At 48.2% G+C, this 15,172-nt stretch overlaps 1 protein-coding gene across 1 annotated transcript; it reads left to right on the forward strand.

The window, feature by feature from the left end:
- Nucleotides 1–473: 473 nt before the first annotated feature.
- LOC130363169 (oocyte zinc finger protein XlCOF6-like) lies at nucleotides 474–14,422 on the forward strand. The gene is made up of 8 exons (XM_056568598.1): nucleotides 474–718; nucleotides 5,848–6,005; nucleotides 6,278–6,448; nucleotides 6,528–6,657; nucleotides 6,749–6,846; nucleotides 11,010–11,067; nucleotides 11,728–11,907; nucleotides 12,663–14,422. Exons 2-8 carry the CDS (start codon nucleotides 5,898–5,900, stop codon nucleotides 14,159–14,161), a joined length of 2,244 nt encoding a protein of 747 aa, XP_056424573.1. The 5' UTR covers nucleotides 474–718; nucleotides 5,848–5,897; the 3' UTR covers nucleotides 14,162–14,422.
- The last annotated feature ends 750 nt before the right edge of the window (nucleotides 14,423–15,172 follow it).

Here is a 15,172-nt window from a genome sequence, read left to right on the forward strand (position 1 = left end):
CGGCTCATTGTAATGAATTACATACGGGAGCGCATTCGAAGGCATACGGGAGCGCGAGGTTTTAGCTCCCCCCTTGCCGTATGCGCTCCCGTATGGGGAAAAACGTAATGTGAACCCACCCTTAGATATGCGCTTCCTGGACGCTGGCATTTACATACAACAGGGACCCTTGGCATCATGATTGACACTTACAGAAGTCATTACCGTAAGGCCTTGGGAACTGGACAATAGGACCTGACTATTCACCATTGATTCCTCAATAACCCCGAGGTCCACCATCATTGTGACCCCCTCAGACATGGCCGGTCTATGGGGGAGATTTATCCAAACCTGTGCAAAGGAAAAGTTGCCCAGTTGTCCATAGCAACCAATCAGATCGCTTCTTTCATTTTGCACAGGCCTTGCTAAAATTGAAAGCAGCGATCTGATTGGTTGCTATGGGCAACTGGGCAACTTTTCCTCTGAACAGGTTTTGATATATCAACCCCCTAGGACAGTGGTCTCCAACCTGCGGACCTCCAGATGTTGCAAAACTACAACTCCCAGCATGCCCGGACAGCCAACGGCTGAGTTGCGCATAGCAACCAATCACATCGCTTCTTTCATTTTCCAGAGGCCTTTTCAAAAATGATTGGTTGCTATGGGCAACTTAGTATTTTTTCCTCAGGTTTTGATAAATCTCCCCCAATGTCCTGTTTGATCACTAACGTACGTCCAGGTAATCCTGAGGAGACTTCAGTATTTCTTCGGACACGCTCTGTTGTCTCTTGTTTTTTGGACCCTGTATAAAGTCTCTGATATACGCACTTCTAGAATATTCTTACAAGAAATTCTCTCCTTTGAGGGCCGGTTCACACTACGTTTGTAGTGTACAGGTGCCGGATCCGGTTGGGGGGAGCGAAAACCGTCCTCTCCCGTATCCCAGCCGGACCCGGCTTGTATGTAATGCATTTCAATGAGCCGACTAGAGTCAAACGCTGATTCCGGTCGGCTCATTTTTGCCTCGTATAGGGTTCTCTAACCAGACCTAAAACCGTAGTATACCACGGTTTTAGGACCGGTCAGAAAACCAGGGCAAAAATGACCCGACCGGAATCAGCGTCGGCTCATTGAAATGAATGGGGTTCAGGCCGGCTGGGATACGGGAGCGGCCGGTTTTGCGGCCGGTTTTGGGAGACACAGACCTTTGGTATATGCTGTTGTTGCCAGGAGACTTGACACTATGGAAACCAAAAATGTTGGCTCCTCCCAGCAGGATATACCCGCCTACAGAGCCTGAGGTAATCAGTTTTAGCTTAGTGTCTGCAGGAGATGGACGCTGATCTGGGGTTTCCCAGACCTGGTCAAATATTTTTTATTTTCCAGATTAAGGACGTTTAGTTTCTTATCTCCCTTTTATTTATTTTCCTGTTTTCAGGTGGGGACTCCGGAACATAGCGTTCACTGTTTCCCCATTTGCGATTGAGGGGGCACAGGCATCGTGGATGTACTGTCAACCCCCTCTCGCCAACGGTCAGCGTCTGGGGTTGTACCTCATGGGTCCGGGCCCCCCACTATTCCCTGCTCGTCTCGCTGTTACAGCCCGGCATGATGCAGGCGACTAAAAAGCTGACTGAAGACTTCATTAGGTAAGTTCTTCTGAATGAGGTGAGTATTTTTCCCCTTTCTTTCAGGTTGGAGCCTCTATTCTCAGGTCCTCTGAACCTCTGGAGACCCCTCCTTGGAGCCCACTCCTCTTATTCAGAAGTTACTCAGCTCTTCTATGGGACGCCTGCCCTATGTACTGTAGGTGGGGAGGGGGCTTCCCTTTTTATTAGGACTGTGCAGTTGTGTGGGACTGTTTCACTTTATTACCGGCGCTGCCTGTGTGCAGACGCTGGTATTTGCCTTTACATTGCGGGCCCTCCTCTCCTCCCCGCGCTGCCTCTGCCGTCGCCAGCACTTATACTGTAGCGCGGTCTGGTACTTCCTGTGTACAGGCGCCGGTGTGAGGTGGTTTTTTGCGCCCCCGTAGATCCATGCGTCCGCTCCTCCCCCAGCTCTCCGAAGATTTCCGAAGCTAGAACTGGGGGAGGGCAGAGCAAGGAGAGGGAGGAGGTTCACGCCCCCTCCCTCATCTCCCCTCCCTGAGCTCGGATGGACGCAGATCTCTACGGCACGCCCCCTCCCTGAGGACATAGATTGCCACGGCAGGTCCCCTCCCTCATCTCCCCTCCCTGAGGACGTAAATCTCCACGGCAGGTCCCCTCCCTCATCTACCCTCCCTGAGGACATAGATCGCCACGGGAGATGAGGGAGGGGACCTGCCGTGGAGATTTACGTCCTCAGGGAGGGGAGATGACGGAGGGGGCGTGAACCTCCAGATCGCCATGCAGGTCCCCTCCCTCATCTCCCCGAGCTGAGGACGTAGAGCAGTGCTCCCAATGAGCTCTATGTGTAAAGGGGGACATACTGTACAGGCTAAATGTCCCCCTTTAGCCCGTGCAGTATGTCCCCCTTTAGCCCATGCAGTATGTCCCCCTTTAACCCATACAGTATGTCCCCCTTTAGCCCATACAGTATGTCCCCCCTTTACACATAGAGCTCATTGGGAGCACTGCTCTACGTCCTCAGCTCGGGGAGATGAGGGAGGGGACCTGCCGTGGCGATTTACGTCCTCAGCTCGGGGAGATGAAGGAGGGGACCTGCCGTGGCGATTTACTTTCTCAGGGAGGGGAGATGAGGGAGGGGGCGTGAACCTCCTCCCTCCCCTTGCTCTGCCCTCCCCCAGTTCTAGCTTCGGAAATGTTCGAAGAGCTGGGGGAGGAACGGACGCATGGATCTACGGGCTGCAAAAAACCACCTCACACCGGCATCACTCAGAGAGCGCAGGCGTGCCTCTCTTCTACTGGCACTGCCCTGCACATGCCCCCCCCCGGAGCGCAGGCTTCATTACTTGCGCCGTGCTCCACAGCCTCCTTCGCGGCTAGCGCCGGCCCTCCTGCTCTATTCGCATCATATTAGGCGACCGGAGCACAGGGCTTTGCGCTGCCGTTTTTTTTTTTACACTGGGGCACCTTAATAGCCGCGGGCTACTTCACCATTTAGGCTCCGCCCATGTGCGGCAGGCGGGATCCCTCCTCCTATCATGAGCAGGTGCACAAAAATACAGTTATTTTCGGCCAATCAGCGCTCTGTGAGAGTGGCAGCCTGCCCTTGCACCAATGGGCAGCATTCTAGCCCTAAATCCGGCCCCCATCTTTTCATTGGTCCTGACCTCGTTCTCTCCTGTCTTCTCAGCTGCAGAAGTTCTCCTCAGCTGCTGCTTTTTGCTGGGGACACAGACTCGGGTGAGATTGTTTGATCTCTTTTTTTTCCTGCTATGTCCTTTCCCAGAACTGTCCCTCCCTCTAGGCAGGTACCTGGAACCCTGGTCACCTATTATACTTGCAAGGGCTGTAATGTTAAAATGTCTGGTTCTGCTGAACCCACTTGTTCCGCCTGCACCACTGCTCCCCCTGACCCCCCTAGTAATTCCACCCAGGATGCTCCCCCCAAACACTGTGGACTCTGCTATCCCTCCAGTTTGGGTATGCTCCCTCTGTCTATTTCCGCCTTGGAGCAAGTTTCCCACTTTCTGGTGATTGCCTTGGAGAGGTCCTGCTTATGCCAACCCTCCAGAGAGATTCGCTCTCACGCTCCCTGTGCAAAACGCTCTCACAAGCATAATAGGGATGTTTCCACTGACTCATCTCCAGAGTCTTCTAGCAGACATAGACGCTCCCATCACAGGTATCGCCCCTCTGCTCCAGCTTTCTGTAATCGTCCCTCTTCCAGAGGACGCTCCCCTGGTCACCACTCTGGCTCTCCAGATTCGCGTACCAGGTCAGTGTCTCCCTCTTCCATAGCTGCCTCCACTCTCACACTCCCCTGGAGAAATTGTAGTGGAGGTCTCTGACTCGGCCTCTGATTCAGAGGACCGACCAGATTCGGCTGACACGGTGGACACATTGGTTTCGGCCATAAGGGACACCTTCCATTTAGAGGACCCAGGAACTTCGGCCGTAGCTCCAGAAGTTTCCTTTCACCGTGCCCGACCGGCACCCAAGGTTTTCATCTCTCATGCTGAATTTGAAGCCTTGCTGGAGTCCGCCTGGATGCATCCGGACAAGAAGTTTCAAGAGGCAAAGAAGGTTCAGGCACAGTATCCCTTCTTCAAGGATCTCATTGCTTGGTGGACCTCCCCTCCGATTGTGGACCCACCGGTCTACCGCCTATCTAAGGCGACTACCTTGCCTTTGGCTGACGCAGCTTCCTTTAAGGATCCTTTAAGTTGGAGACTTTGGCAAAATTTGCCTTTGAAGCAGCAGGTTCTTCACTCCTTCCTGCGTTTGCTTCTGCCTGGATGTCAAAAGCCCTTTCGGTCTGGGCTTCCCAACTCCGCCAGGGAATTCTTTCTGGATCCCCCTCGGAGGAATTGGCTGACTTAGCTCTCCAAGTCTCAAAGGCTGGAAACTTTCTGTGGTCTGCTTCCATGTAGTCGGCCCGCTGTTCTGCCTTTGCCACAGGCAACCTAGTGGCCCTCCGTTGCTCCATGTGGCTCAAAGGCGGGGATGCGGATGCCGCTTCCAAGAAGTCTCTGACTGAACTTCCCTTTATCGGGTCTCGGCTCTTTGGTAAGCGCCTGGATGAAATTATATCGGAGGCGACCGGGGATAAGAGTTCCTTATTACCTCAGAATAAGGCTCGCAGTACTGTCTGAGGGTGCGTTCAGTTATTTTTTGTTCTGTGGTTACCTCGGACTGGTCTTGGTTTTCTGCCTTTCGGTCGTCTCCTACTGCTCTGGGACTAAACTGATTACCTCAGGCTCTGTAGGCGGGTATATCCTGCTGGGAGGAGCCAACTTTCTTTGTTTCCATAGTGTCAAGCCTACTAGCAACAACAGCATATACCCAAGGTCTCTGTCCCCCAAAGGTCTGTGTCTTCCAATGGATCCTCCGAGAAAAGGATTTTACGGTAAGAACAAAAAATCCCTTTTTCCACAGAACATTCCCTAAATTAGTTTCCATTTTATTCAAACGCTGACTCTGGTCGGCTCATTTTTGCCTCGTATACGGTTTTCCCACCGGACCTAAAACCGTGGTCTACCAAGGTTTTTGGTCTGGTTAGAGAACTGTATTCGGGGCAAAAATGAGGCGACTGAAGTCAGTGTTTGACTCCGGCAGTCTCATTGAAATGCATTACGGGCCGGCGTGTAGAGAGTTATTATTCCTGCACTTCATTCTACAGGTGCAATTGTGGTGGCCTAGTACGGGAGGTGTTACCCGTACTCCTGCTGTCCTGTCAGGCAGCATCCTTCAGTGTCCCCAGGGCCTCCTGCATTAGTTTACCCATTGTAAATATGTTGTACTGTATAAAATGTGTTATCACTTTTTATCACAGTTATACCATATGATATGTCATGTGATTGTTACCCAGGACATACTAGTGATCAGGTGATCCCAGGAGTGACCTATGGGCTCCCTACTAGTCTCGCCCATAAAAGCCTGGGAGGAGCTACTACGGTTTTAGGTCCGGTCACAAAACCGGATACGGGGCAGAAATGAGCCGACCGGAGTCACTGTTTGACTCCGCTCAGCTCATTAAAGTCAATGGATTTTGGCGCCGGTCCAGCTGAAGGCTGCAACCGCTATGTGAATGCAGCCTAAGACTAGTCTGCACACTGCGATATGTATCCTGTGTAATACTGTATAATGTACTTTACTCTTTAAAAGATCATTCACCTCCTGGTTCATAAGACATTTTACTTCATTTTTTTTTCCAAATATGTTTTTATTTTTTTCACTCAGTCCTTATTGTTTTCCTCAGGTTCCTTTAAGTCCAGAACTCTCACAGCTGAAGTTTTCCTATGAAGTACAATGGTCCTTATCACCAATGACCGACCAAGGATGGACGATGCCAGAAACCACATGTCTGGGAGGATATTAGACCTCACCCTGGAGATAATCTACTGCATAACTGGAGAGGTGAGAGGTCACATGACGTCTTATCTCTATAATAAAACAGGGAAATGTCTGGAGAGGTGAGAGGTCACATGACGTCTTATCTCTATAATGAAACAGGGAAATGTCTGGAGAGGTGAGAGGTCACATGACGTCTTATCTCTATAATAAAACAGGGAAATGTCTGGAGAGGTGAGAGGTCACATGACGTCTTATCTCTATAATAAAACAGGGAAATGTCTGGAGAGGTGTCGGGTTCTTAGTGTCTGTAGTGATCAGTGTCTCCCCATACACAGGATTACACAGTAGTGAAGAAGTCGTCTGGTGAGTGTGTGACCCCCCGTGTGTCAGGAGGGCGGGGCAGGAGCCAGAGCCCCGCCCCCGAGGAGCCTCCACCTCATTCACTGATACATGAGCAGAAGATCCTAGAACTTACCTCCAGGATCACTGAGCTGCTGACTGGAGAGGTGAGCGCTGCTGGGAATGCTGGGACATTATACAATAAGGGAGGTGTCTGGAGGATGACGGGATCATTGTGTGTGTCAGGTTCCTATAAGGTGTCAGGATGTCGCTGTCTATTTCTCCATGGAGGAGTGGGAGTATTTAGAAGGACACAAGGATCTGTACGCAGACATAGTCATGATGGAGGATCAGCAGCCCCTCACATCACCACTGGGTAAGAGGAGACCTTCCCTGATTGGAGAGAAGAGATCATGTGATCATCACATATAGACAATGGATTCAGTCACTGTCTTTATTTCCTATAGATGGATCCAGTCAGAGAAATCCCCCAGAGAGATGTCCCCGTCCTCTATATTCCCAGGATTGTAAAGAGGAAGAGCAGAATGTCCCTGTGGATCATCAGGTAGATGAAGCGGAGATTTCTGTAAATCCTCTATAGATTGATGTCATGGAGCTTTCTCCTAATCTTCTCCAGCAGTGGAGTATACAGTATACGCTCTATATCCTCTTCTCCAGCAGTGGAGTATACAGTATACGCTCTATATCCTCTTCTCCAGCAGTGGAGTATACAGTATACACTCTATATCCTCTTCTCCAGCAGTGGAGTATACAGTATACACTCTATATCCTCTTCTCCAGCAGTGGAGTATACAGTATACACTCTATATCCTCTTCTCCAGCAGTGGAGTATACAGTATACGCTCTATATCCTCTTCTCCAGCAGTGGAGTATACAGTATACACTCTATATATCCTCTTCTCCAGCAGTGGAGTATACAGTATACGCTCTATATCCTCTTCTCCAGCAGTGGAGTATACAGTATACACTCTATATCCTCTTCTCAAGCAGTGGAGTATACAGTATACGCTCTATATCCTCTTCTCCAGCAGTGGAGTATACAGTATACGCTCTATATCCTCTTCTCCAGCAGTGGAGTATACAGTATACACTCTATATCCTCTTCTCCAGCAGTGGAGTATACAGTATACGCTCTATATCCTCTTCTCCAGCAGTGGAGTATACAGTATACGCTCTATATCCTCTTCTCCAGCAGTGGAGTATACAGTATACGCTCTATATCCTCTTCTCCAGCAGTGGAGTATACAGTATACACTCTATATCCTCTTCTCCAGCAGTGGAGTATACAGTATATGCTCTATATCCTCTTCTCCAGCAGTGGAGTATACAGTATACACTATATCCTCTTCTCCAGCAGTGGAGTATACAGTATACGCTCTATATCCTCTTCTCCAGCAGTGGGGTATACAGTATACAGTGTATATCCTCTTCTCCAGCAGTGGAGTATACAGTATACACTCTATATCCTCTTCTCCAGCAGTGGAGTATACAGTATACAGTCTATATCCTCTTCTCCAGCAGTGGAGTATACAGTATACGCTCTATATCCTCTTCTCCAGCAGTGGAGTATACAGTATACGCTCTATATCCTCTTCTCCAGCAGTGGAGTATACAGTATACAGTCTATATCCTCTTCTCCAGCAGTGGAGTATACAGTATACGCTCTATATCCTCTTCTCCAGCAGTGGAGTATACAGTATACGCTCTATATCCTCTTCTCCAGCAGTGGAGTATACAGTATACGCTCTATATCCTCTTCTCCAGCAGTGGAGTATACAGTATACACTATATCCTCTTCTCCAGCAGTGGGGTATACAGTATACAGTGTATATCCTCTTCTCCAGCAGTGGAGTATACAGTATACACCCTATATCCTCTTCTCTAGCAGTGGAGTATACAGTAAAAACTGTCACAGTTTTTCTCTGCAATTTTTCTCTGAAAACAGTCATTTTTTACCCTGTGGCCATTTTTTCACTGCCTTCTGGTACCACTCCATGGGTCAGATGCAGAGCGCCCAGCCCACGGAGTGTAAGGAGGTGAGGAGTGATGTATAGCATATACAGGGTGCAGAGCTTCACTACTTACCTCCGCCAGCTGTATAGTATACAGGGGTGCATAGTGTGCCTATGTATACTATACAGGAGCCCAGCAGGGAAAGAGTTAACCCATGCTGCTGTTGAGCAGTTCTGGGTTAAGTCTCTGTGCGCTATCCTGTATATACACCCATCTATAGATCACTGTATACACAGGAGGCAGACGTCAACAATTGAAGACTCCATGTTTAGGAACACACTGCAGTATGGGCGCAGTCCCCAGGGGAGACCTGTACTATGTACTAACATTTTTTTTCTTTTCTTCTCATTTCAGATATGTGAATGCAGAGGACTATGTCAGATTCAGTGTATTGCGACGATGACCAGTGTTTTTTTAAATTTCAATAAAAGGGTTAATGAAGGCTGTGGGGGAGTGTTTTTTTTTTTTTTTAAATGTTTTTTTCCATTGTGTCGTGTTTTTTATAATTGTCTACAAGACGGCTTCTACTTCTATGCCTAAAAATTCAGAGTCCATTACTAAGCCAGGGCTTAGAGTTAGCCCCAAAAACATCTAGAGCTAACCTCAAATTATTACCCAAGTATCCACTGCCCCAGGGTTGCCAGAAAGAGCCAGTACCAACAGGCCCAGAGCATCAAATATGGCGCGCCTAGGCGGTAACAGGCTGGCGTTATTTAGGCTGGGGAGGGCCAGTAACAATGGTCCTCGCCCACCCTGGTAATGTCAGGCTGTTGTTGCTTGGTTGGTATCTTCAGTATCAGCCAGATACCTACCAAGCAGCAACAGCCTGACGTTACCAGGGTGGGCGAGGACCATTGTTACTGGCCCTCCCCAGCCTAAATAATGCCAGCCTGTTAATACCTAGGCCCAGGAGCGCCATTTTTGACACTCCGGGTCTGTTGGTACCGGCTCTTCCCGGCACCTCTGTGGCGGTGGGTACCGGGGTAATAATTGGAGGTTAGTGCTAGCTGTTTTTGGGGCTAACGCTAAGCCCTGGCATAGTAATGGATTCCGTCTATAAGACAGCTTCCACTTCTAAGCCTGAAAATTAAATTATAAAAAAACAAGACACAATGAAAAAAAAATGTATTTAAAAAAACAACACTCCCCCACAGCCCTCGTTAACCCTTTTATTGACATTAAAAAAAAAAACGCTGGTCATCGTCGCAATCCACCAAATCTGATGTAGTCCTCCACATTCATGTATCTGAAATGAGAAGAAAAGAAAAACACGGGTTAGTAAAATTTTTGCGCTCTCCCCTGGGGAGAGCACACATAATGCAGCTTGTTTATAAACAGGGAGCCTCCAATTGTTTCTAAACTACAACTTAGTTAAGCAACAGCTGGAGTCTCACTGTTTGAGAGCACACTGCCAGAGAGGCTCTGTTCCCATTATGCAAAACGCATAATGAGAACAGAGCCATAGTTATCACCCTGGCTACAGGGCTGGACTGTGTAGCTCCACCCCATAATGATATCATAACTAGGGGGTGGAGCAGTAAAGGTCGCAGGGGGTCTCAGGAGTGAGACCACCTGCAAACTGTCCCTCTGCCCTGGACTACTAATCCCATCATGGGACATTCTGTGTCCCATGATGGGAGTAGTTGTAGTACCGCCGTGCTGAAGGATGGCACTTGCACATCCCCCGGCTGCAGGACTTTTTTTGGACTGTTAGGACTACTACTCCCATCATGGACAGACTCTGCACATGATGGGAGTTATAGTCCAGGGGCTGAGGGGCAGATCGCAGCAGGTCATTATCCAGAGACCTGCCGCAATCAGCAGTTATAAAGCAGAGGAGCGGGCGGCATGTGCCGCTCCCCTGCAATGTATATACTACTGTGTAAACTTTCATTTTTCAATCCCCCGCCAGGAGCCCTGAATGGCCGGCACCGAAGAGCCATTCAGGACTCCTGGCGGGGTTTTTCAAATTAGTACTTTGACCCCCAAATTTATGCCCCCCCCCCATGCATATTTATAATAATTAATTGGCCCCAGTGTGTTTATAATAATTAATATGCCCCAGTGTGTTTATAATAATGCATTTGCCCTGGTGTGCTTATTCCTCCTTCCGCTGCCTGCTCCTCATCTACTTGGAGCAGGGCAGCAGCAGGACATGTCAGGAACCGGCGGCGGCGAATTAATGAACAAAGCCGACATGTCCAGAATGTAAGCTTCATTCATTCGCCACCGCAGACATGTCCCCGCTGCTGCCCAGCTCCTAGCGCAATCATAAACGTCTAAACAAAAAGAACGCACATGATGAATTTGTATCCACTACAAAATGCTTTCTACAATACACAAAACAATATAGTATTATAGTATAAAAAAAAGATAAGCAAAATTCCTCACTGCGCAAAAATTTGCAAAACCTATAGAAAAGGAAAAAGCTTCTAATGATAATTTTTCCCTATGTCCTCTTCTTATTGGGGCCTGTGGACGCTCCTGCTGAATAGTGCTGTGTATAGGAAGAGTCTGTGAGGTAAATAATCGTCATGATAATCTTCAGGATAAAAAGTAGACATTTTATTTAGTCTTAAGAAAACGAGTATAGGGGACATAAAAAAAGAGTATAAATATATAAATACATTTAAGATAAACCAGGAATCTTGTTTTTTTTTTTTTTCTTACGTCTTTAATGTTTGATCCTTGTAGAAACGTGACGGTGAGACGAGAATTGGACCCGAGGAACCAGAATCAGTGTCGGAGAAATGTAAGAGTCCTGAATACATCCTGTTTCACTGTAAACGTCTTTGTTAATGAAAAATGTGATAGGAAGTTACCATAACAATCAATCAGGCTGCGCGATACCATGAACAGAGATGTTCTGGCGGCCAGAAAGTTTACCTCTCCTTCCATGGCAGCCAATCATCTCCTATTATTAGAGTCTGTATGCAGCAGGCTCTGTAATCGAGCGCAGATCACATAGATCAATGCAGTTTAATGGAACTGCATTGATCTCTATAAGAAATGTAATGATTGCTCCCTTTGAGTCCCTTGAGGACTAACAAAGTGTAAAAAAAATAAATAAATAAAAATATCCCTTCCATATTAAATGATGCGCTGCCGGGACTTTGGAAGTGCAGTTATTTTTCAATCACAAAAGAAATGCGGTAAATTAGCATGTAGCAAATTACACTTTGTCCAATTATCATCTTGTCTACATTTCATTTTCCATAGCTGCAAATAATATAATCGCAGAATTATCCTCAACTGGGTGTATTGATATAGTTTATTTATTGTGCAGTATATAGTATCCCACTCTGTGCTAGTGATTGTGCCAATTTTATTGCATTTTATGTTGCACGTTTACCTGTGTTCTGCTCTACAACTGCACTCTGATCTACAACTGTGTTCCGATCCACATTTAAAGCCCGGACATTTGCGCACGTGGCGCAGGAGGAGAACGCCGCTGAAGACCTCACCACTCCAACAGACCTCTCCCTCCCGGCACTTACGGGTTGCCAGAGACCTGTTAACCAGACAACGCCTAGGCACGTCCGCTCGAGCCTACAGGGCAATTGTGAGAGCTCCGAGGGACCCAGCGGAAGCGGTGAGAAGTGCATAGCGCTACACAACTAATAACTGTTACGTTACGTATGCTAAGCATTACAGTGAGAGAGCGCAAAGTGTCTCCCAATATTACCTTCCCTAACAGGAACAATGGGGAGCTCATAGCACTACATTTCTCTCTCCACAGGACTGCCTGTGGACAGCCGTCACGCCCCCTCCCATAGACTTGCATTAAGGGGGCGGAGCCGTGATATCATGATGCTCCGGCCTCTGTATCCTCAGTCATTACGCATAAAGCGAGTTTGCTCTGTGCAGTGCTGACAGTGGGGTGCCACAGCCGAGATTACAGGGGTCCCGCCGCTGGATAGGGGATAAAATGCCTCTATGTGTGTAGTGAGTTTTGGAGGCGGGGCCGCGTGCCGGCGTTATTGTGACACGCGGCCCCGCTTCCAAAACTCACTGCACACATAGGGCTGCCGCTGGAAAGCCCTGTGTGTATGGAGAGCAATGGATACGCCGCTCATTTCCCACTGCTGCTGCAGATTTTGCGCAGCAGGAAATACGCCGCGCATGCGGTACGTGGGAAAATACCCTTAGACCAAACCATAACATACATCAAGGATCTTTCTAGAGAACAGTAAACTTTTTCTCTTTACAATTTTCCTATAAAGTTGCATCAGGTACACAACCTTTTACCAGTTCTCGATTGGTCCATTATTTGTCTATTATATATATATCTGTGTTATATTGTGTCTTTGTTTCTTTGGGAAAATAAGAAAATGTTTCTTTCTCCAGATGAACACTGGATGAGAGACTCCCATGGACTTTTCATGTTATCTCCGCATTTTGAGGAAGAAAATAGCTACGCCACCCTAGATAATTCAGCAGCTCCTTATGTACCCATAGTCCTTCACAGCAGCGACCTATCCACAAATACCGCTGGTCACCAGGAACCTTTCTCTCATCAATTACTGATTGCCGAACAGAGAAGTGGAAAGAAAACTTCTGTGCACGAGGGAGTAAACAAAGCTGAAAGGCCATATGTATGTTCAGAATGTGGGAAAACTTTTCCTAGGAAACTTAATCTTGAGTTACATCACAGAATTCACACAGGGGAAAAGCCATATTTATGTAGAGTATGTGGGAAATGTTTTACCCAAAAATCAGGTCTTCGTGAACATCACAGAATTCATACAGGGGAGAAGCCGTATTCATGCACAGTATGTGGGAAATGTTTTACCTATAAAACTGTTCTTGTTGACCATCTGAAAACCCACACGGGAGAGAAGCCGTTCACATGTCTTGAATGTGGGAAGTGTTTTAGTCAAAAACCACATCTTAAGTCACATCAAAGAGTTCACACCGGGGAAAAGCCATTTCCGTGTCCCGAATGTGGGAAATGTTTTAGTCATAAATCAAATCTTAATGAGCATGTAAAAACTCACACAGGGGAGAAGCCGTTTTCATGTCCTGAATGTGGGAAACGTTTTGCCGAGAAATCTAGTCTTGTTAAACATCATAGAACTCACACGGGGGAGAGGCCATTTTCATGTCCAGAATGTGGGAAATGTTTTACAGACAGAAAGGGAATGGTTAAACATCAGAAAATTCATGTACAAGAGAAGCCATTTTCATGTACTGAATGTGGTAAATGTTTTATTCAGAAATCAAAACTTGCAGAACATCTAAGAATTCACTCAGGGGAAAAGCCATTTTCATGTCCTGAATGCGAGAAAAGTTTTAGAAAAAAATCAAACCTTATGCAGCATCTAAGGCTTCACACTGGGGATAACCCTTTTTTGTGTCCATATTGTGACAAATGTTATAGCCTTAAATCATCGCTTGTTCTTCATCTGAGAACTCACACAGGAGAGAAGCCATTTTCATGTTCAGACTGTGGAAAATGCTTTAGCCACAGATCAAGTATTGCGCTGCACCAGAGAACTCACACAGGGGAGAAGTCATATTCATGCCCAGATTGTGGCAAATGCTTTACCCAAAAATCAAATCTTAACTCGCATCAAAAAACTCACACAGGGCAGAAGCCGTTTTCATGTCCTGAGTGTGAGAAATGTTTCAGCCAGAAATCAAATCTTGTTAAACATCAGAAAACTCACACGGGGGAGACGGGGTTTATATGTCCTAAATGTGGAAAATATTTTGGTCAGGAATCAGATCTTCTGGAACATGAAAAAACTCACACAGGGGAGAAGCCATTTTCTTGTCCTGAATGTGGGAAATGTTTTAGCGTTATGTCAAATCTTATAGCACATCTAACGGTTCACTCAGGGTAGGATATACAAATATTAGACTGCATTCACAAGTTCAGGTTTGGAATCCTTTACACGTGTCCTCCTCTTATGAACGGTGTGTCTTGAATAATTGCAATTAAAAACCTGACCGTGTGAACACGTCCTTATACACATAGTACCGTTCAATAACAGCTCAGCAGGTGGGCATTAAAGGGGTTATCCAGGAAAAAACATTTTTTTATATACCGTATTTATCGGCGTATAACACGCACTTTTTAGGCTAAAATTTTTAGCCTAAAGTCTATGTGCGTGTTATACGCCGATACACCCCCAGGAAAGGCAGGGGGAGAGAGGCCGTCGCTGCCCGCTTCTCTCCCGCTGTCTTTCCTGGGGTCTAGAGCGCTGCTGCCGGCCCTTCTCTCCCCCTGGCTATCGGCGCCGCTGCCCGTTCTGCCCCCCTGACTATCGTGCCGGCGCCCCATTGTCGGCGCCGACAGCCAGGGGGAGAGAAAGGGCAGTGGCACCCATTGCCGGCGCCGCTGCCCCGTTGCCTCCCCCCATCCTCGGTGGCATAATTACCTGGGTCGGGTCCGTGCTGCTGCAGGCCTCCGGCGTGCGTCCCCAGCGTTGTTGCTATGCGCTGCGCGGTGCGGCGCATGACGTCAGTGCGCCGTGCCGTGCATAGCAACGACGCAGGGGACGCGCGCCGGAGGCCTGCAGCAGCGCGGACCCGACCCAGGTAATTATGCCACCAGGGATGGGGGGAGGCAACGGGGCAGCGGCGCCGGCAATGGGTGCCGCTGCCCCTTCTCTCCCCCTGGCTGTCGGCGCCGCTTCTCTCCCCCTGGCTATCGGCGCCGCTTCTCTCCCCCTGGCTATCGGCGCCGGCACCGATAGTCAGGGGGACAGAACGGGCAGCGGCGCCGATAGCCAGGGGGAGAGAAGGGCCGGCAGCAGGGCTCTAGACCCCAGGAAAGGCAGGGGGAGAGAAGCGGGCAGCGACGGCCTCTCTCCCCCTGCCTTTCCTGGGGGTGTATCGGGGTATACACGCGC

The sequence above is a fragment of the Hyla sarda genome, chromosome 3 (genome assembly GCF_029499605.1).
Source record: "Hyla sarda isolate aHylSar1 chromosome 3, aHylSar1.hap1, whole genome shotgun sequence".
NCBI classification, from domain to species: Eukaryota; Metazoa; Chordata; class Amphibia; order Anura; family Hylidae; genus Hyla; species Hyla sarda.